At 44.3% G+C, this 21,912-nt stretch overlaps 1 protein-coding gene across 1 annotated transcript in view; it reads right to left on the reverse strand.

Moving 5' to 3' along the window:
• Positions 1-21,620, reverse strand: part of ARRB2 (arrestin beta 2) — a 269,502-nt gene extending 247,882 nt beyond the window's left edge. Inside the window, exon 1 of the mRNA XM_086945904.1 lies at positions 21,166-21,620. Coding sequence (XP_086802030.1) covers positions 21,166-21,188 — 23 coding nt within the window. The 5' untranslated portion in view covers positions 21,189-21,620. The remainder of the gene's footprint in view (positions 1-21,165) is intronic.
• Between the last annotated feature and the right edge of the window lie 292 nt (positions 21,621-21,912).

Consider the following 21,912-nt stretch of genomic DNA (forward strand, 5'->3'; position numbering starts at 1 on the left):
ACAAATTGCTCAAAAACCCAGCCGGGTGTTGAACCGAGCGGCAAATGGCGCCCTTGCGAAGCAGGTCTGAAACCTCTTAGTCGATCAATCGTGCATCCACACAAGAGAAAACGATAGGGGGAGGCGGCCTGCCCTGGCGGGGTTGATCGTAAAACTCCACATGGAAACCCCTTATCGATTGTAAAACCCAGGCGTCTGCCGTGATTGCGGCCCAGGCGTCTGGAAACAAGGCCAATCGTCCCCCCAACCGGACTTGATCCGCAGAGATAACACTCACCGTTGGGGGCGTTCCCTGCAGTATTCTTGAATCCACCTCGTCCACGGAAACGTTGTCCTTTGGTGGGGTAGAAGGTGTTGTAGTTCTGTGAGGAGTTGTATTGTCCTCGTACGGAGCCTTGATTCCTGTTGGTCGCTTGCTGACCACCACGGCCGGTCGCGCGGGCCCCTCCGCGACCGGCCCCCCCTGGAGAAACGTTGATCGAACACCTTCTTAATACTCGACTGGGCCCTGTCTAGGGACGTGAATGTATTTACAAACTTCCCCAGTTCTTTTATAAATGGCTCTCCAAAGAGACCACCCTGGGCCACAGGCCCCCGCCTCAGAAGAGGCCAGATCCCCCAACTTAGGGTCTAATTTGATTAAGAGGGATCTCCTCCGCTCCGTAGACAGAGCGCAATTCGCGTTCCCCAGGAACACCTCAACTCTCTGCGCCCAGTTGGAGAGGACCTCAGGAGAGATGGCCGTCCCGGACTCTTTGGCCTCCTCCGCCATGTGTAAGATTTTTGTAATGGGGCCTATGGCGTCCAAGAGCTTATCTTGGCAAGATCGCCATGAGCGGTCAATGCCTTTGCGCGGATCCTTAACAAATTTAGCTAAAAACTTGGCCATTTTCGGATCCAACTCCGGGGTCAGGGCAACCTTCCCCTCCAGCGTGGGTCTGGGACATTCCCCACGCAAGCAACTTTTCCATGGGCTTGCGGAGGCGGGCAGTGACAAACTTCGCCACCTTCTCCCCAGGGGTCCAGGCCGCGGACCGCGGATGCATTATCTCATCCGGGTCCAGCATACCCGAATCGTCCCGTGGAAGTTCGGCGGCAGAGCTTGAAGGCCGCCAAGAACGCTCCGACCCATCCTCATCATCGGTGTCCGCCGGGGAGGTCGGTCCAGGAGGCAAAGGAGCTGACCCTGCGGAGCCCAAAGGGCCCGGGGGCGGGGAGGACGCAGGGGCAGGATCTGTTGCCTTAGCCAGGAATGCGTCACGCAACCTCTCAAAGGCGTCTTTGTCCACGCCGCGTGTCCCACTCGACACCCCCTCCTTACAGGGTCTCTTAGGGGCTGGGGGAGTAGTCCCCGTAGGTGTTGTAGGAACAGCAGAAGCCCCTAAGTGTGTCTGAGTCACCCTCTCGCACTCCTGAATAATGTGTGCCGAGAGGCGCTCCTCCATAGGTCCTACGATCTCTGTGACACATCTGTAAATCCTGCGATTCCTCTTATTCGTAATACTCGTCCCCCATCTTTACCTGGCACCCAGTGCTAAACCCAATGTATGAATTAAAGGGGGGGCTAGAATCAACAGGGATGCCGGCTATAGCCGGTGCAGGAATTTGGGGCAGAGCGAAACTGCCAGCATATAGTGCCCAGTGAAACCGGGAATAATGGGGGGCACTCACCCCACTAGCGCGCAGGCCCTCCTAACAGGACCGGGCCTTCGTCACCTTCCCGCGCGCTAGGCTCAATGAATGGAAGCAATCGGCTGAGAGTGCCCTCATACGCCGGCAGGCGGCAACGCGGTCAGGCCGCAATACAGACCCCCACCGGGGCGTTCGAAACAATTGTGGGGCAATACAGGCTCGAATTCGAGCGTCTGGGTGAGGTGACAGGGGAGGGCTCCGCAGAAACGGTCTCCTCAGCGCGATTCCCTGACAGAAATCGCGCCGAGGAGAACGAGACGCACCAGCGCACCCTAGCGGCCGGAGGCGGCCGAATAACGGGCAACGTCGCGTAGGAACATAAAAAAGTTCCCGCGACCAGAAAGGGCTCTAAAGAAAACGAAGCATCAAAGTAAACCCCACAATAAGGAATACATCAAAATTGACAACTTTAAATCCAACAAACCCCAACCATTTACGGAAAATGAGGAGAGAGGAATAAAAAACACTTAACTGGCTGCGAACAAAGACGAAGTGGTCACGAAGGAGATGTCCTATCTAGCTGCGGTGGATACTGAGAAAAGACTATGTTATGGACTGCCTAATGATACTCATGGGAGTTGTAGTTGATGGACAAAAATTTTTTCATTTGTTTGCCCATACCCTTGTTCTGGGATAGGGATGTTGTTATTTGTGTATTTTTTGGCTGCTGTGACTTTTGTGAATAAAACAGCGGAGAAGGTACAAAAGCATAATCTGAAGCCTCCGGTCCTGACATAGAATTTAAGATCCTCTAACTTGTGTACTGGTGCTTCACAGATGTAGAGAAAGGTTGGCTCCAGATCAGACTTTGAGGATATCAACAAAAGGTACATTCACCTAATATGAACTGAAAGAGGAATCATTAGCATATTGATTATCCTGAAGACGAGACAAGAATCACACCCATCCGGAAACACTTTGGACACTCCATGCTTAATCAAATAAAAAGTTAAGTAAAAACAGACATTCTACCACTTAAAGCTCTGATGGTGTGTCACCATAGGCAATACACTGGCTGGCCAGATGCTTCAGATCTTTAGTTTAAAGCAGACTTGCCATCCACCCAGCAAGACAAACGTTTTCGTCGAAAAACCCTTTATTTTCAAATTCAACTAATTTCCCATGGCGCTTGAGGCAGATATAAAATTCTGAAATTTTGAAAGGCCAAAAGAAAATCCAAATCTCATATGCTTACCCCAGACAAAACGAAAAAAGACTCAGTACAATCACCGTTCAAGTGCCCAGAAAGCATTCTGAAAATACCACGTATCAGTGTGATCCCTACAGAAAAACAAGCAAAATAACAAAATGGGTACTCAAAATGAAAATAACCGGAGTAGCAAAATAAGCATAGACCACGGAAGTAAATCATTAAAATGCCTTTAAAGTAGTCTTTCTAATGCGATGTCGGCCACAGCCTAGATTATGAAAAAAAGATATCCAGGGACTCCAACAAGGGACAGGAAAAGGGACATAAGTGTCCTCATATTCTGCAAAAGTGTCTTGTGCACTTCTGAAAATGTATTTTAAAGAGATAATCGAACAGCGTGCCAACGTGTTAAACGTCTAACATGTTCAAGTGCCAAACTAAAAAAAGGTACCAAAGAACATTACTTTTTTCAAACCAAATTATTGGCGAATAAATACCCAACACTTATGAAGTCTCAGAACTTTAGGCCCCTTCACACTTTATTTTTTTTACGTACCTGCTTTATATAGAATAAAAGCAAGAAATAGGATATGTACTTCTAATCTCACTCGAGATATTCAGCTCGCTTGCAAAGTTTGCACTGCACATATTTATTGTGATAATCAGCTTTTTTTCACAATTTCTTTAACGAAATTAATTCAAGCCAGCACCTAAATAGCTTTTTTCACAACATTTAAATTTTGCTGAACTAGCCGAGGAAAAAAAATTTGGGGGTGGAAGGCAAAACAATATTTCAAATAGGAGGTCTTGCCATGAAAATGTTTGAAGAATACAAAGGTTAGTTAGAGTCATGAACTGGCAAGTATTTTTCTCAGGTTTAGTAGTAATTAGAGCTATCCTACCACAGAAGATAGCTTTAAGCAAGGTTTTCAGGGCCAACAACAGACTAAATATGTTTGCGACGTTTTTTTTTTTCCCCCGGAGTTTTATATAGCTCGAATTTGACCCGAAGGTATCATTCAGGGCGCTTTACATGAGCACCAGTTACGTTACAGACGGACACATTCATTTTGGTTAGGCGAGGGTAGATTAAGTGATGTTGAGCGTCTCTACCGAGACTCGGACCCGGTTCCCCAGAGGACGACCGATCTAGCCGTTAGGCCACATCCTCCCCCCAAAGTTAATCATAAGAGTTTCACAGTTAGTCAGAACCCACCGAAATATGCCCACTCCAACTAATTTGGAAATCCCTATACAGGTGCTCCAGAGTGGGGGCAAATAAATGCCTTACATCCGAGTGAGTGTGGCCAGTTATTGCAGTAATATATTAGACAATTCAGTTTGCTTTCATGTACGAAGCATCAAGAAAGGGGCAGGGGGGTACTTCTACTTTGCTCACACCCCTACCCTGATCAGTCACATTTTATTTATTTATTTATTTATTTTAAGGTTTTATAGAGCGCGAACTTGACCTGTGAGGGTATCAGAGCGCTTTACATATGCATGGGGTAATACAGAGGCAATCTGTGACTTCTGTGAGAACATAGCATAAAAGATGAACGTGTCAAAATGTGAGCAAACATGCGCAATTGAGACAAAGTGAAATCTATGTTGTCAGCTGAAGAGTCCTCTTAATGGCATCAGGCCCCATGTGACTAACGTCTCCGGAAATTCTAGCTGTCCAATACAACCACTTCCTTCCGCTTTCTGTGCAAGTGGCACAGGCATGTGTATCGACATTGATACTTAGAATAATGGAGGAACCTGGACGCGACGTAATACATTTGCCACCCTAACAGAACAAGGAAGGAGGTAAAATAAATGCCCACGAGAACAACTGCAAAACTAGCGGCTCGTTCTAAATCAGACCGACAGACATCCAAGATGCTTCAAACTCTTAGCACACTGTCATTTGCTATCTACATTACAGGAACTGAACTATAACCACTGTGGACACCAGTCACCAAAACAGGACAAGGTCGACATATCACTATTACATTTAACACGGTTTTAAATTCACAGAATAAGACCTTCTTTAGCACATGCAAAATGTGAATCCCCAAAATAGCTCTTTCCCATTCTAATATAGCCTGCCCTAAACCCCCCTGCATGCATCCTGACACAAATGTTACTAACAGCCTAACGTAAATACATTCAGGCATTTCAGAGACCGTCCAGCTATAAATCAACTCCAATTTAAAATCAGGCAATCAATAAACTTTAAGCTGCACCAGGATTTGAAGCGTGGTTAGAACATACAAAGCTACAATCTAGGCAACATGCGAGCAAGCTGATGCTCTTAACTGACACGTTTTGGGGAAGGATACTGGACTGGACTGCCAGAATGCAGTGTTAGATCGAGGCAATATGGAGGGACAAACTGCATGTGCTGAAGTTTAGAATGTTGGTTTATAAAGCTGGGTGTCAGTGCAAAGTTATTTACACTTACTGTAATATGTTGCAACTGTGGACCCTTCATTTAAAGTAAAGGAGTGAATTCCAACGTAACAGAGAAGAGAGCAAGAGATCATTCTTAGGAACAACTACACGACTAGCTTCAAAAAATAGAACTCAGCACTCAAAGTTTTCAGGCTACACTAGTAAAGGCCGTCAAACAGTTTTCTCTGTGTTTTGTACAGCTTTACGAAGATTGAATATGGCGGGTGGTACACAAATCCTCTGCGATCGACACATTAGCTTTAAAAAAGCTAGGTAGAGTAATGTTAATCACAACAAAGGACCTCATGCAACACTGGATCTTGGGCTACAGGCACCTACAGTAAAAGTCCATTTTCGTTACACCTGCTTACTCTATGGTATTTCATGGTATGCAGATTACGCAAAATGCCCAAAATGATGCCATACTGCGCAATTTTTCATCCTTTTGGGGAAAATTCTATCGGAGGAACACCACAAACAAATAGAACATAAGCAGCTGCTGTTTGCAACATGTGCAATTTGGCAATTTTTTTTAGCGCCGAATAGGCCCTTGCCTCAAAAATTGACACAGGGCGCCTCTTGCGCTAAAAAATTGTTCTAAATGCCGGATTTGTGGTTCACGTAATTTTCCCAAATTTGAATGTAATTATGCAGGAAAGTTATACAAATTTCGCACACTCCAATGTTTTATCCTTGACTTGACCAAGTAGAGGATGCTTAATTGAAGGTCTCACTTAGGCTCTGATGAAAGACTTACTTTAAATGATATGGTCATATAAAACAGATATGAAGGTTGAATAATGCTAGTCCCCGTTAAAGAGATTGCTGGAAGCCTTAGCATATTTCCAACTTCTAAAAACCATTCACTAATTAAGGATTTACTTGGATTCAAAGGAAGAGAAGGGGAAATCAAGATTTACCTACACATCAATTTTCCTCCCTACAGCAACAGTATAAATTAGCTGACTCAAAACGGTTCAGATACATCCAGATACGACATGCCCTTGAATCCCAGCTTCCAAGAGGCTCATCCCCCCCAGACACCTCGCTACTAGAGGATAGACTGTTAGATGACCTTCTCAGGTAGGTGGCCATCCCCTTAACCTATAAAAAAATAATCAATATTATGGCAGACCACTCCAGTCACTCAAGGAACAAGCATTTGCAATGCAATAGGTCTCGCAGTTTGAGAGTTTGAGCTATTGGTATTGTAAATGGCAATGCCTTTTAATTACGTGTTGGTTTTTAAAACCTAAATGAAAGGCATTGTCATTTACAATGCCAACAGCTTAAACTCTCGCAAAAGCGAGACCTATTGCATTGCAAATGCTTGTTATCTTATGCAACTAACAACCATTGACAAAGCCAATAGTCCTTACTTGTTGTATCACATATCTGGATGAAATGACAAACAGCCAAATACAAATCGGGCGGCACACTATGCTAAACACAGATTTTTAGCGTGTTTCAAAGCCACGCCCCTAATTACACTGGCAACGCCCCTTTGAGAGACCCCCAGTTTTTTCATCCCACTTAAAGCCCTGAGGCTTCCGCATTGCAAGCGTCCTGGTGAGCGCTTCTGCTGCCATTTGTCTGATAGAGCAGCAGGACGGCGCCTGACTATCCCGCCCCTAGGAGGACTGGTGCGACGTGCGAGTGCCAGCGCACCTCTTCCACAGCCGGACAGGGGACCCCGAAAGATAGCCGCACGTGGGGAAACTGTAGAAGGATGAACAGGCAGGGCACCCAGGTCTTCCATAGCCACTGAAGGATGACAGAAGGGGAGACCACCGGCGCCGTGGTCTTCAGGTTTGTGTTTGGCACCTTCGCGTTCCAGCATTTCAACTCCAGAAGCGACACAGTAAGTAACAACGTGATGCTGTTGGGTTACTGCAGAAGCTCTTAAACACTTTGTGTGTGGTGGGACCGCATGTTGCGTACCCTTACCCAGAGGGAACCCCCTTGCTCATTTACTCTTCATTCGCCGTGTTCTGTCCTCGCGGTCTTCCGTGTTTTGAGTTTGCAGAAATGTAGTAAATAGACTCTTGTTGAGAGACATAAAGAAGCATTTGCAATGGTTGGTTGATGAAGTGGCATGCCATGGTTCAAATCATGAGGCTATGTACTGAAAGTGTTTCCCGACCACTGAGTCCACTAGAAAGCAAAGTATGATGTCCAATGTTGACACCGACAATCAAAAAAACACCACAGGGAAGATATCAACAAATGATAGATATACCCAATTTTGTTGTGTCCAACAGGGAACATACATCACATTGAAAGGCACCAAGAGATTCAGTTCAAATGTATTTACAGAAATAGCTGCATGGGTTTCATTAGTATACTCAACATGGTAACTTACATTATCGCTGATCCGGGTGAAACAATGCCAGTGGTTCCCGGCTCTTCCTCCGGAGCTGCAGAAGGCATCGCCCGTCCATGGAATGAGACGTCGCCCCGAGCACCCATTAACCGGCCAGCACGGCCCCTTCCCGCCCGTCCTCGTAAAAGCAGAGATTGCCTTGGCAGAGGCCTGGGCCCAGGGTGCACGAAGTACTTTGTAAGTGATGAACATCAGCACCAGTGCCTACAGATACTGTGCACATATGCCTGCACGCAGGGAACAACCTTTTACCTTCAAATCAGGTTCTTGTTTCTCCAAGCAACCTTCAACTGTGCACACCGATCCTTTAAACCATTATATAAACCAATCAAAATGAGCTTAGAAAGTGACACCTTGGGGAGGAACAATTTAAGGAGACTTGTGAAGTGATAAAGAATGTCTTATGCAGGAGAAAAGGGCAGATATGGTTGAGCGGCAGGGGACACAGTAGCAAGCATCTTCCAAAACTGTGCAACCGGTCTACATGGAAAAGCGATGTGAACTAATCAAGCCTGTAGAACTGCTTCTTCCATTAGGATAATGTAGTAACGTGGTTCAATAAACTTTAACACCAAGAATTTGATTAAATGTAGTTAATGAAGTGTCATAAAAATGCCCACTGGTGGGGAGCAGAGAAAAACAGCGTTCACGAACCGCTCCTCTTCCAGCCTGCTGCCCGTACATGCCAACCTTTTCCCTCACGTCATTCAGAATACCATGACCTAAGACATTCTGAATGTACAATGCTAGTTCCACAATGAGAGAGAGATAGATAGATAGATAGATATTAGGCCTGGGCGAAGCACTACGCTACGCTTGTGTAGTTTGTGAAGTTTTCACAACTTCGCACTACGCGAGCTGCACGCAGCATAGTGCGAACATTAGCTTTATTAGCTTGCGTAGAATCCCCACCAGTGGAGCAAATCAATCATGTCTTAACAATATGTTATCATCCAGACTTAATTCATTTGAAACCGGAGCAAAACTTTGTAATCTGGACCCAAATTCCGCTCACGTGGCCAACTTTTCTTCACATACTGCTTTACTCTTTGCAACTGCTCACCTAATTGCGACATTCTTTCACACTCAAATTCTGAAATAATTCCCTAACAATTGTTCAACACATCCACCACAGCAACTACACATTTGTGTTGATCCAAGATAGGTTCATCCACTTTCGCTTGTTGGGACAATCTAGATCAACTGTTCACAGGGATTTTTTTTCCACCTGGAATATGCCGTATTTCAAAGTTGAAGTCCTGCAACCTTGCTATTAATCATGCCAATCTTGATAAAGCTTTGCTAGATCTCACCCCGTCCATCATAAACACCAAAGGCTTGCGGTCTGTGACCAATACAAATGGCTTACCCTGTAAAAAGTTCTTAAAATACTCTACAGCCTACACACAGGCCAACACTTCTTTCTCAATAGTATTATACTGTAGCTCTTAACCTCTCATTGCTCTAGAGATAAAAGAAACTACTCTCTAAATGCCATTAAGCACCTGACTAAACACAGCTCACACACAAGTGGAACTGGCACAAACCAAGACATAAAACTCCATATTGAAATCAAAAGTACAAAGTGCTGGAGCAATTAACCCTTTAACCTTCCCAAAAGCTTCATCGTGTTTGGTTGTCCAAACAAACGGTACGCCTTTTTAAAAAAAGTTCTGTTAGTGTCACAAAAAAGAAATACCCCTGTACCAATCTGGCACAGTAATTTTTTAGTCCCAAAAAGGATCTCAAAGAATATTCGGTGTATGGTCTAATGGCATTTCTAATAGCACTAACCAAATCTGCCTTAGGAAAAATGCCTTCACTGGTAATCTTGTGTTCCAAATAAATCAGTTTCCTGGACTACGAACCTGCACTTATCCTTACTCGTAGTCGTGCCTCTACCTTTTAAAGTTCAAAGCACACAGTCCAACAAGCTATTATGTCCTTCATTTGTTTCCGCAAAAAATAAGAATACGTTCTGGAACGCTTGTATCCATCTGAAATCCTGAAACCCATGTCAATAACTCTTTGAAACACACTGGCTACCGAGGGCAAGTCAACCGGCAACCTTAAAAATCTGTAAATGCTTTAAGAACTTTGGACTCTTCCTCCAAAGTTATCTGGTGATATGCTGACTTGAGATCAATTATAGAAAAAATACTTGCCCACATTTACTGCAGCAAGCAACTCTTGAATTCTAGGCAGTAGGCGACTGTCTTGCACAATATTTTTATTAACTGATCTCAAGACAACACATACCCGTAAATCCCCATTTTTCTTCAAAGCTATCACAATAGCCAAAATCCACTGTGAACCGTCACTGCTTTCAATGATACCACCAGCACACAAATTGTTCAGATGTTACTTGAGTTGAGCATGCACACCCAAAGGCACTATGTGTAAATTGTGCAGCACCGGAACATACCTTTTTTTTTTTATTACTTTATTTGAGGAGTGAACCACTTTACTTGCCTAAACTCATTTATAAATACAACACCATACTTGGCATTTATTTCACCATACTTGGCATTTATTTCTTTATCATTGGTACGATGTACATCATGATGGTTTAAAGAAATTACCCTCAGCACTATAGGGCAATCAGTAGCCGGGCATAACATCACTTCCAACGTTCCTAGATCATACCATCCAACAATATCCTTCCCATTGATTGCAACATATATTTTTTGTAAAAATGTCACGTCCTTGAAACTCTTAAAATATCCCAACCTAACAATTTCAAAATTTGCAAATGCTTTGAGATTCACATCGGACTTCTTCAACTAAACATCACTCCACTTATTTTTTAAACTTTCTTCTGAAAGTATGGAGAAAGGAGAACCTGAAATCAGCCATGACATCTAAAGTCACCACAACAATGTGACCTTCACCCAATGGTGCTTTAAAACCTGCTTTAATGGTATTCCCATTGAAATCATACTGTTCATCATATAATGTAATAATCAAGTTCTGTAAAGCATCACTAGTATCATCTACTGCATTCACACTTATCCCTGTACCTATTCTCACACTTCTACACACACTCTGAAAATGCCCAACCTTGTTGCATTTATTACATTTCCTTTTAATCGCTGGTCAGCCTGGAAAATTTCTTAGATGCGATCTTGCACCACATCTGTAAAAACTAGCGCCTGACCTGGTACTACTAGTTGTGATAATCTTCCTCTTGACCTGAAGTGCATACACCAGAGAACTCCTCTTCCACCACATAGATAAATCTTTCAGTGCTTTTAGCAACATCAAGAACTTCAGAAAACTTGGGACTGCGGCATAGCAATATTCTGCCTTGAAATTTCTTAGATTCACAGTCAAAGACAAGTTGATCTTCAACACAAGTATCTACATTAGGCTCAAACTCACAATTTGCCACAAGCACCCTTAATACAGCTACATACTCCTCAAGCCAACTCCCCCAAAAGATGTTTCCTTTTAAAGAAACCATGTCTCTCCAACATGACATTAAGTTCTTCAACGAAATGTTTCTCAAGCCTTGCAACTGCCTTTAAAAACACATTCCAAGACACTCCTTCACTCCCAGGTGCCGGAATTGCTTGTAGATTTCAAAACATTTCTATTGATGCAGTACCCAAAAAACGGAACAACAAGGCTAGTTCTATTTCTGGTGCAAATGCTTTGCCTTTAATAGCAACAACATAGTTTTCAAAAGTTTTAAACCACTTTTTCCACATCAAGAGTGGTTTACTAGGCACTTGTAAAAATATGAACGGCTGATTAAACATTTGTGGATTAGCCATGACAACCTGTAACCAACACTTATATGTAAAAAATGTTTATCGTGAAATATTATGAAAAACAATATCACCGAGTGCGCATCACTGACCCCATAAGATGTGTGCACATCATACAACAAATGTTGAAACTGATGCTGAAGAGAAAACAGATGAGTGCCAACGAGTATCAGAAATTTAAACAGGGTGTGCTTGTCACCGTGAGTAACACCCAGCAACCTTCAAATAATTACATGTGTGCACCAATCACGTTGCACACACCGCATAATGCTAATTTAACTGTGTGAGCATCACAGATCAGAGAGTTGCGCTTCAAGACTGAAAGAAGAATGTGCATCACTGACACTGTGCCCCGTAAAACACGCCACTTATGTTGAAGCCTGTTTTGTTCCTGATCCAAGATGGCCATTACGCTACTTCCTGTAGCGCTACGATATTGTTCCTAGAATACAAGCATAGAAAAACGGTCTTCATGGAGCAGTCTTCAGTGCCTCACAGCGGAAAACGCATGCGATCCCCAGCCACATAATTAAAAAATAACGGAGAACCCACAGGTAACAAACTGTACAGCACCTGTATTGTGAAGTTTAAGATATGAGCGGAAAGTTCTGGGTAGGTACCTGTGACAACTCTAATTTTCAAGTCGTTCAAATTCTTCATCGTCTATATTAAAAATTCCTCACAAGATAATACTCTTGGTTTTCCGGATATCATCACTGTGGGCAGACGCTTGAACCATCACTAATCAATTGTGCTTTGCACGCGTGGGTTCGGATCCCATCCTCATCGCTACTGTAATAACGTGGCTCAAGAAACTTCATGAAGCCATGAAGTTGATTAAAAGTAGTTTATTCAAATTTCATAAATACGCCTAGTGGTGGTGAGCAGAGAAACATTGCCGCTCGACAACTGATCCTCTTCCTGCCTGCCGCCTATACCTGAAAACCACCATTTCCTGAAAGGCAAGCACCAAGTTTCCTGAATGTGGCACCATAATATAGGTGTTGATTTTTGGTCCTTGATCAGAAGTGGCAACCTCGACAGTCCAGCATCTTACTCATTGAAGGTTTCTGGAATATTTCAAAGTTGAGTTATCTGTTGTGTAACTAGCATACGTGCATTCAGAATGCCTTAGGTCGTGGTATTCCAGTTGTACCCCAGTAGGGCTGGAGCCAAGTCAGTTGGTGCCCTCCTCTTCTTGCTTCAGCTCTTCGGTCCTCCTTCCCCCCATTCTGCCACCTTCCAGTGGGAGGGGGCATAAGCCTCACTCTTGTTGGCTGGGTCCAACCCATCTTCAAGATGGCGGGGAATGAGAGTTGTGATTCGCCTCGCCTCCCCCACCTGAGGGGTGGGGTTGACAAAGGTGGACTACCTCTCCTCTTAACTTGGATTTCCCGCCGATAATCTCGCCCAAAGTAGGGGTCAGAACCAGTTGCTGGGAGCAGCAAAGGGCTGGGTCAGATTAAAAAGGGGGCAATCCTTTGAAGCTTCCCCTTCGTGGATCCTGCCCATCCTGGGGGAGGAGGCTTGGTACCTCGACCCAGGATGGGCTTTGTTTCAGGACACCGAGAGCAGCTGGCTCTCTACCCAGGAGTCCAGAAGAACAAACCTAGACACATGTTTAACTACAATGCACTTAAGACACGGAGGTAAACTTCCAGCATTCTTTGGAAATGCGGATTCATTCCTTAGTAGAAACATGCAAGAGGAAATGGTGAGCCTCTTTCATGGAAAGCAGCAGAAACAGCAGTGGGCGACACTGCATGGGAAGACTTGTGACAGCAATACATTAATTCTGGAAACAGTATGTTTATCAGTCAAATTTCTGTTATGTTTACATATCATGTTGTTACTTCATCAGCGCCTAGTGGACCATCAAGTAATTTGCACAATATCAATTAGTGCACATCATGTGCCACGGTAGGTGGTGTCACCCACCACAAATGTGCGAAATAAAGGTCTTGCCTAGGGAGTGATAAAGGGTGCATGAACCGCACTACTCGACAGGTGCACCAAATACGTAAGAGGTTTGAATAAGTCCCCTTGAGACTTTATGCACACCACATGCACCTGAGCCAACAATGCTCTCAGCAGCCCAGATTGTGCTTATTTCCCTGCACACACAAGCTGCCCACAGCTCTTGCTCCCTGTGTACATAGCTCCCATCTTCATCGCCGCACCTGCATGATTTGGATACATTTGTGTGATGGCATCAACGACCAGACCTGGATGGTGCCTACTAGATTTGGGTAACTGCGTGTGTGCAGAGCTACTTTGTTTCCCATGCCTGCACTAGACTCCATTTTAAACGCTTCAGTCGGCTCCAGAGTTTGCATAGCTTTCAGTACGTTAACGTCATAAATGCATAAGCACAAAGAGTGTGTAGACTTACAAATTATCTACCCGTCCATCTGAGGCGCTGAACGCCACCAAGGGGTCCAAACTACTACAGCTCTGAGGAGGAATAGACATTGTTTGACATTCTAGGGCTGCCTCTCCCTACCTAGACCAACAGTAACTTACATAGCTCGTTTTCACTGCATGCATGCCCTTTGGGACCAAAGAGGTGGAAAGAAAACAGGCATCCTCGGGCCTGGAAAAAGCTTCAAATTGACATGACGTGAAAAAGCAAATAGCACAACACAGCAGGAAAACATCTAGAGGGTAGCGAAGCACACGATGCCAAGTGGGCAGGTGTCCCCAGACTGACAAGGGCCGGTGGGAATAGAGCACCAGTTGGCGAGAGAGGTGGGGGCCATGGCACAAAAATGACAGATGGTGACAGGAATCAATCTGTTGGGGAACAGGGGATTCGAGACGCAGGCTGATGAAAGCCATGACAAGAGGATAGTACCATCGTGTTTAGCACTAGGGGCACCCTGCTTAAAACGGGCCAGTTCTCACTACCGGACGCCCCATAAGGTTAAAGAAATGGCAAAGAACAGCAGTCACAGTGCTGTAAAAAGGGTAAACAGAACACAGTGTGAATAAAGTAGAGCAGACTGCACAACACACTGAGGGTAACAGCAGTACAAAACAGGAGGGAAGACCAACCACAGCCCTTCAATGGGGATGGGAGGCAGGCCCAACTAGATGATAGGGTCATGGCCAAGCACCTACGTGGGTGGGCCAAGGCTGACACGGTGGTAGTCCATAGTCTGAGTACAGTCGGGTGCCTAGACATTGAAACGGACACAGGCAACAAATAAGGGGGTATTGTAACGAGTGACACGCAGCACATTCTAAAGAGCAGAAAAGGGAAGAGGTAGATCGGTTAGGGTGAAGTCTTTTCTATGGATTGGTGGATCGGACACTAGCAGGAGGAGGACAAATGGAGCAGCTGTAAAGCAGGTGTTTAGGGTTTGATATGGGCATACATACATATCACTCTGACCCACCGAAATCAGGATGAGTCCCAAACGCAATTGTTAGAAATTAACTGGATTTTGGGATAAAGATGGTTCTTGTTCCCCTCCTATGCAGCCGTATTCAAGGTTGAACTTTGCCCACCGGGGTAAACCTCTGCTGCTAGACACACATGGAGTCCAAGTTCACTTTAGGGTCAGAAACTAAAAAAGGCTCAGCCCCAGAAAGTTCACCCTGCACATTACGTAAATTCAACATTTCATACTTGGGAAAGCTCAGCTTGATTAATCTAGTATTAAGGTTCTCATTAAGCAAAAGACTGATGAAAACTGAGGGAGAAAAACAAATCTAAAGATATTTTGCTAAACGTTCTATCCCTAAACATCTTTTAGAATAACTTTTTTTCTATGTATTCAATTTTTTGGGCCAAACCATATTTTTATCAACCTGATCATCCGCTTAATATGAATGTTAGTGTATCTACATGTTCAACATGTAAATAAAAATAAAACTAGCTATGTTCTACATATCGTTTCTCTTACATACGAGTACTTAAAGGGCAGCCATGCCAACACTCACCGCCACATACCATTTCACCTTCAATAATCATTGTGCTCTTAAGTCTATCTACCACGACAAACACAAAGCATACATACAACTACTAAACTGAAGAAACTTTTTTTTATTTTAGAAGGCTTTATAAAAGCACAAACAAGGCCCTGTAGCAGCATCAAAGCATCTCAAGTTTACACAGATTAAAATACAATATATGCCGAGAAGCAGTGGCATGTCTTCATCAGGAGTGATGCGTGAGGTAGAGAGTGAGCAGCAGTCAGTACATTAAAAGATTAGTGAGCTAAAAGGACACAGACATGGTTTCATCTTTCTAAAGTCAGTACATTCCTTCAGATGTATTTGCTTAGGTCAGCAAAGTTCAAATTACAGTTAGTAAAATTGAATTTTTTTTAAAGCAGTCCCTTTAATTTGATGTGCTTGCTAGAGTAAATAACGATTAAACAGGTAGGATAGTAAGGGAATATCAAATATTACAGAATTTGTCAAGTAAGAGGTTTCAGAGCACATTTTAATAAGTTAAAAGATTTGAGCAGCATGACAGACACATGTAGGAGGTTTCACACCTTAAGTGCATTCCATATAAAGGTCAGTAGGTGAACTTTTCTCAAAATGCTAGCTCTGGAAGCAAAGATTAGCTCTGCCCCTGGCGATAACGTAGCACACAGAGAAGGCATGTTTTAACTAAAGAAATTAGGTGGTGTTCATGTGCAGTGCCTTATATCTTGAACAGGCAGGCAGTTTTATAAATAGAGCGTGCCTCAATTTGGAATTATTTGAACCAAAAAAAAGGACCAGTGTGTTATAGTTGAATTTAGGCAAGTTTGTCACCAGGCTGGTTGTAGCATGCAAGGTCGCCTTTAGCAGTATATGGCTTTTCTTTCATAAACTAGCCGAAACAGAATGTAATCAGTCAAGGAGAAAATAATGAAGGATTCCCCAGTAGTTTTTTTGTCGTTTTGGTGTCTGAAAGGCCTGCAGTTACGAAAAAAATCGGAGTTAACAAAATGCTCCTTTAGCCATATTCTTGATATTGACTCCAAGGTTGAGTTTCCAATTTAAATATTAGTCCAACGGATTCGGTGGATTCATCAGTTTGAGGGTGAAACTCTGCAGAATGGATAGTTAGCCAATACTGGTGAAGTAGGGAGTCAGGTTTTGAAGACTAAGAGAAAATCCATTTTTAATTAATTTAGTTTTAGGTGTCAAATCTCTTACCCATTTTTTACTGTTGGGTAGGCAGGAAGATAAGATCATATGATAAGTATTGGTAGAGCTTTTAAGGTATAGTTGGCTACTATACGAGAAGAGAAGATACTGAAGCCCTAAATTAGTTACAAGTTCTGGAAGTTGTTAAATATACATACTGTGTCTTAAAGGTGCTATTACTGAGCGCTGGGTATGCCACAGGTCAGAGGGGTATTGTTTAGGGAGAGACTGCCCAGCTTTAAACCACTGACATCTGTTTGTTTTCAAGATATGATTGGGACCGTTTTAGTACCATGCCATTTATTCAAATCCTTTCTTCAAGAGTGTGGAGGTACATTTTATGGTGCAATGCCAGGTCTTTAAAAAAAGAATCAGAACTAAAGTATCATCGAAAATGTTTAATTGTCATCCATTAAGATCCACCAATTATAATTCTGTGCCGTGCCATGCAAGGAGACCTGTTTGAAAATAACCGTACGGTTGCTTTCTTTCAGACCGTCCTTATTCTGGGACACTCAAAGAACATTGGTATGGGTAAGCTGGTGATGGAGCAAACATCATTTGGGACAGCCATAGATTTTTTAAGCAAGGGTATAACATGTGCTCTTTTGAGTAGGTAAACACATACCCATGTTCTAAAAACAAATTGATAATTTCAAAAGAGTCTGGAATTGGAGCTGGGCTGATTTTCTTTTGACAAGTGAGGAAGTATATGGACAGCTGAATAGCAGAAAGGTTTCATTTGCTTAATGGTGTCTTTAAGGAACTCTTCTCTAACTAGCTTAAAGCTAAACTATGGAGGCATTTGTTTTCTTAGTGATAACCATTTACGGAGAATCAAAGGTAGAGGAGCAGCAGAAATCTTGTGTGATCATCTTGATTTTATTGTTTAAGATTTGGGGAACTCATCACATTATTTGCCCAAATTTCAAAATTGGATGTTGAAGTGAAAGATTATTTCAACATTTGAAAGTGTTTTTTCTTGGTCTGTTTTAGCCCCATTTATTGGGTTGCTTAAATAGTGTTGGCCAGAATTACATTTTGTCTTGTAAACAACTCGTTTGGATTGTTTTGAATAGCTTTGTTTAAAATGTACTATTTGTTTTTTAAAATATAATGAAATATTACAGTTCACCTTATTTATGAAATGTTATTTGCTAGTAGTTTATACACCTTGACAAATAAAACTATTGAGTCCAATTATAAATAAATGTTTTAGCAAAATTGTGTTCCTGAGCAAATAACTGCAGTAGTGAAATTGGTTCAAGATGTTAGGGCAAAAACTAGGTCAATGTAAAAAACAATTAGAAAAGAAATGCTATCAAAATATGTTTAGGGAAACAATTTTTAAACAAAACATTTTCACCTTGTATCACGTGCTACCTGATGAAAAACACCACATACCATCTAGCAAGAAATTAATTTTAGGAAGCGGTAAACAAAAAACAGCATGCAAGATAGGCTTGGAGGGCGAAGGGACATTGGCTGTTAAAGGGGAGACAAGTCAGAGGTAGATCACAGTGTGGAGTCAGATGAGAGAGGGTGCAGAAGGAAAGGTGAAAGTGGACACAGCCCAAAGCTATGAGGGGATTACAAAATTGGAAAGGGCACAGAGCCGAGGGCGGCAATGGAGAAGAGCATGGAACCATGGAATGGGTCTATTGGAGAGAACACAAAGGCGATAGGGTAGAAGAAGATGAGCGGTGGGAGAATCAGGGGAGAGAGTGTGCGCAGAGAAGGGGGTCAGAGACTAGACTTGCAGTCAGGGGTGAAGGCAGAGAGAAAGAGCACAGAGAGTGGTCAAAGAGGAAAAGGCACAGATGCACTGTTCTCCCACTATTGAGTATATACTGTTTGTGATACAACATACTGACTTATAAAGTCGAAAGACTCAAGCCACGCTATAGAAAATCACAAATAAATTAATAACAAGTATTGGCACAGCCAATAGGTCTGCCTGCATTTTGAGCGCGGACCAAAACTTTTTCAAAAGGGCTGATGCAGTAAGAAAATAGGACTTTGTGAACAATGTACCTATGAGATAACATTTACTGAGGTGTACTGTTGAGATGGAAAATAACCCATTGTGTAATTGCTAATGTATTTATATATGGCTTATGAACCCTGATGAGGCATCAAATGGATTGTTTGGCAAGTAGCAAGCAGCTCCCGAACCAAAGATTAGTAGTTAGAAATTTGTTGGGGGGTTTTCTTGTGCATTTGTTGTGTTAGCACCGAAACCGCCCTGATAGCAGCAACAGACGACATCCGAACACTACTGGACAACGGAGAAACAGTTGCCCTCATCTTACTTGACCTCTCCGCAGCCTTCGACACAGTCTGTCATAACACCCTAATACAACGCCTCAGCAACATCGGAATACAAGGAAAAGCATTGGACTGGATCATCTCATTCCTCGCCGGAAGAACCCAGAGAGTCCGCCTCCCCCCCTTCAAATCAGAGGCCAACGAAGTCACCTGCGGCGTACCACAAGGATCATCACTCAGTCCCACCCTCTTCAACGTATACATGAGCCCCCTCGCATCCATCGCACGCAAACACAACCTTAACATCATCTCCTACGCAGACGACACCCAGCTGATCCTCTCCCTCAACAAAGACCCGAACACATCCAAAACAAACATCCACGAAGGAATGAAGGAAGTAGCCGAGTGGATGAACAACAGCCGGTTAAAACTGAACTCGGACAAAACGGAAGTCCTCATCTTAGGATCATCCCCTCGGCCTGGGATGACTCCTGGTGGCCACCAGCCCTGGGAACCGCACCCATACCTACGGATCACGCACGTAACCTGGGCTTCATCCTGGACTCCTCCCTCTCGATGACCAGACAAGCCAATGCCGTCTCATCATCCTGCTTCAACATCCTACGCATGCTCAAAAAAGTCTTCCGATGGATCCCCACTGAAACAAGAAAGACGGTCACCCACGCACTTGTCACCAGCCGACTGGATTACGGAAACACCCTTTACGCCGGAACCACAGCCAAACTACAGAAAAAACTTCAACGCATCCAAAACGCATCAGCCAGACTCATATTGGACATCCCTCGTCAAGCTCACATTTCCGGTCACGTGAAAGATCTCCACTGGCTTCCAGTCAACAAGAGAATAACGTTCCGTCTCCTCACCCACGCACACAAAGCCCTCTATGGCCTAGGACCCGAATGCCTCAACTCGAGACTGTCCTTCTACACCCCCACTCGCCAACTACAATCATCCAACCAAGCCCTCGCCGCCATTCCACGCATCCACAGATCCACCATGGGAGGAAGATCCTTCTCCTACTTAGCGGCCAAGACCTGGAATTCACTTCCCACCCACCTACGCCTGACTCAAAACCACCTCTCCTTCAGAAAGCAACTAAAAACCTGGATATTCGATAAGTAAATACTCCCGCCTCCTCAAGCGCCTTGAGACCCTCTGGGTGAGTAGTGCGCTATATAAATTCCAGAACTTGAACTTGAACTTTAGGTATGTGCTCTTTATTTCATGCATGTTTAGTAGAGTGTGGAGTAGGGGTAAAATAATAGGGATAGGATTGAAAAGGGCAATGCAAGCACTCTCTACAACAAGGAAAAATACATAAAAGAGCCAACAGGATGAAGTGCGGGGATAATGGTCCACTAAGCGAAGCCAATGTATATTATGAAAAATATACATTGCTGAAGTGACGTCAGTTGGAGTGTGGAAGGGGATCAGAAAACAGAGTGAGGGGGGTCGGGAGGGACACAGAGAATGCAAGGAGATAAGGATATGAGTAAATGGTCAGAAGAAACAACAGGAACCAAAAGTCACAGGGTTCAGGATGGAAAGTATGTGAGAGTTCAAAGAGGAAAGTCATGCAAGGGAATAAGGATATGAGGAACTGGTTAGAAGAAACAACAAGAACCACAAGTCACAGGGATCAGGGTGGGCAGTTTGTAGGAGTTCAAAGAGGAAAGTCATGCAAAGTTAAATGAGCACGAGGGGGTCAAACTTAAGAGGACAATAAAAACAATACAACGAGAAGTGGTCCTAATTGGAGACAGAATAGGAAAGGACATACAGATGGGTAAAAAAATGGGCATAGGGTGGGATTAACGTAGAGAGGATACAAGGAGGGTGATCAACGGGCAAGGAGTATCTGGCCAGTTTCTCGTGTCCAGGCCTCTGTGTTTATCCTCAATGTCATAGGTTCGAATCCACGCACATCCCTTTGCCTTTCATCCAGTGTCACTAAGATAAATACTACTGAGCAGTATAACAATAACATTTGTTATTCTGCATAAATGGATGCTTGTGCGTTTTAGAAATGCATTTTATGTAATATATACCACTCAAAGGGGAACAGAAAGGTAAGCAGTTTGCGAGGGGTGGGGTGTAGAGGACCGGGTGGTGGTCAAAGGCCAAGAGAGCACGAGTGAGGTCAATATGTAAGAGAGCATGGGTCAGGTCAAAGGAAAAAAAGAGCAAGGTGAGGTCACAGTGGCTATCTAGAGTCACGAGAGGTTTAATATTGCCATTAGACATGCATTATACAGCCTCCCCCAAGCTACCGTCTACGTTTATTCCGTGCTCACCGGGTCCCGGCCTTGTCACCCATGTCGCTCACGCACGGGGGCGCGCCTCCGCTTCCTCTGCCGCGCGTTCCCGTCCGTCCGTTCCTGGAGCTCACGCGGGGATCCGGTCGCTGTTTACCAGCAGAAACCCAGGATGCCCCTGGCTGGTCCCACGCCACGGCCCTTCTGCCAGCTGATTAGGGCGCTGAGTGCTTCACCCAGATGCGCCCCTTCGGCTGCTGATAGCAGCTGGATTTGGAGACCTGCGCCTGGGCCTGCCTCCCTCCCAACTGATTGGTGAGCTTGGAGGTCACGCGCGAGGGCTCTCCTCGGCCGCTGATAGGTGCACTTGGTGGGGTCGCGCGCCGAGACCGATGGCCTCTGGAGCCTCTGTCAAGACTCTGCAGAGACCCCAGCAAGGCTCGAGCTCAGTCCGTGCATTCCGCCCTTCCGCTGATGGGCGGCTCCCGCTAACCAATCTAATCCCCGCCCTCGGTGAACTCACCAATCAAAAGGGGGGCGGGCACCGACGTCAGCGCAAGATTTAGCAGGCTGGGGGCGCGAACCAGAGATGAGACCAGGGAGGAGGGGGTACTGATGAGCGAGGAAAGGAGAGCTTGTCAGTGGAGTGATTATTACCTAAGTGACCGCCCCTAATTGACCACCCCTAATTGACCACCAATGTAACCTTATCGAGCCCGCCACTATCGAAAGACAGCAACCAAGCCAAAAGGAGCAACACAGTGGATCACCTGTTTCACCAACCCG

The sequence above is a fragment of the Lissotriton vulgaris genome, chromosome 12 (assembly GCF_964263255.1).
Source record: "Lissotriton vulgaris chromosome 12, aLisVul1.2, whole genome shotgun sequence".
Classification (NCBI taxonomy): domain Eukaryota; kingdom Metazoa; phylum Chordata; class Amphibia; order Caudata; family Salamandridae; genus Lissotriton; species Lissotriton vulgaris.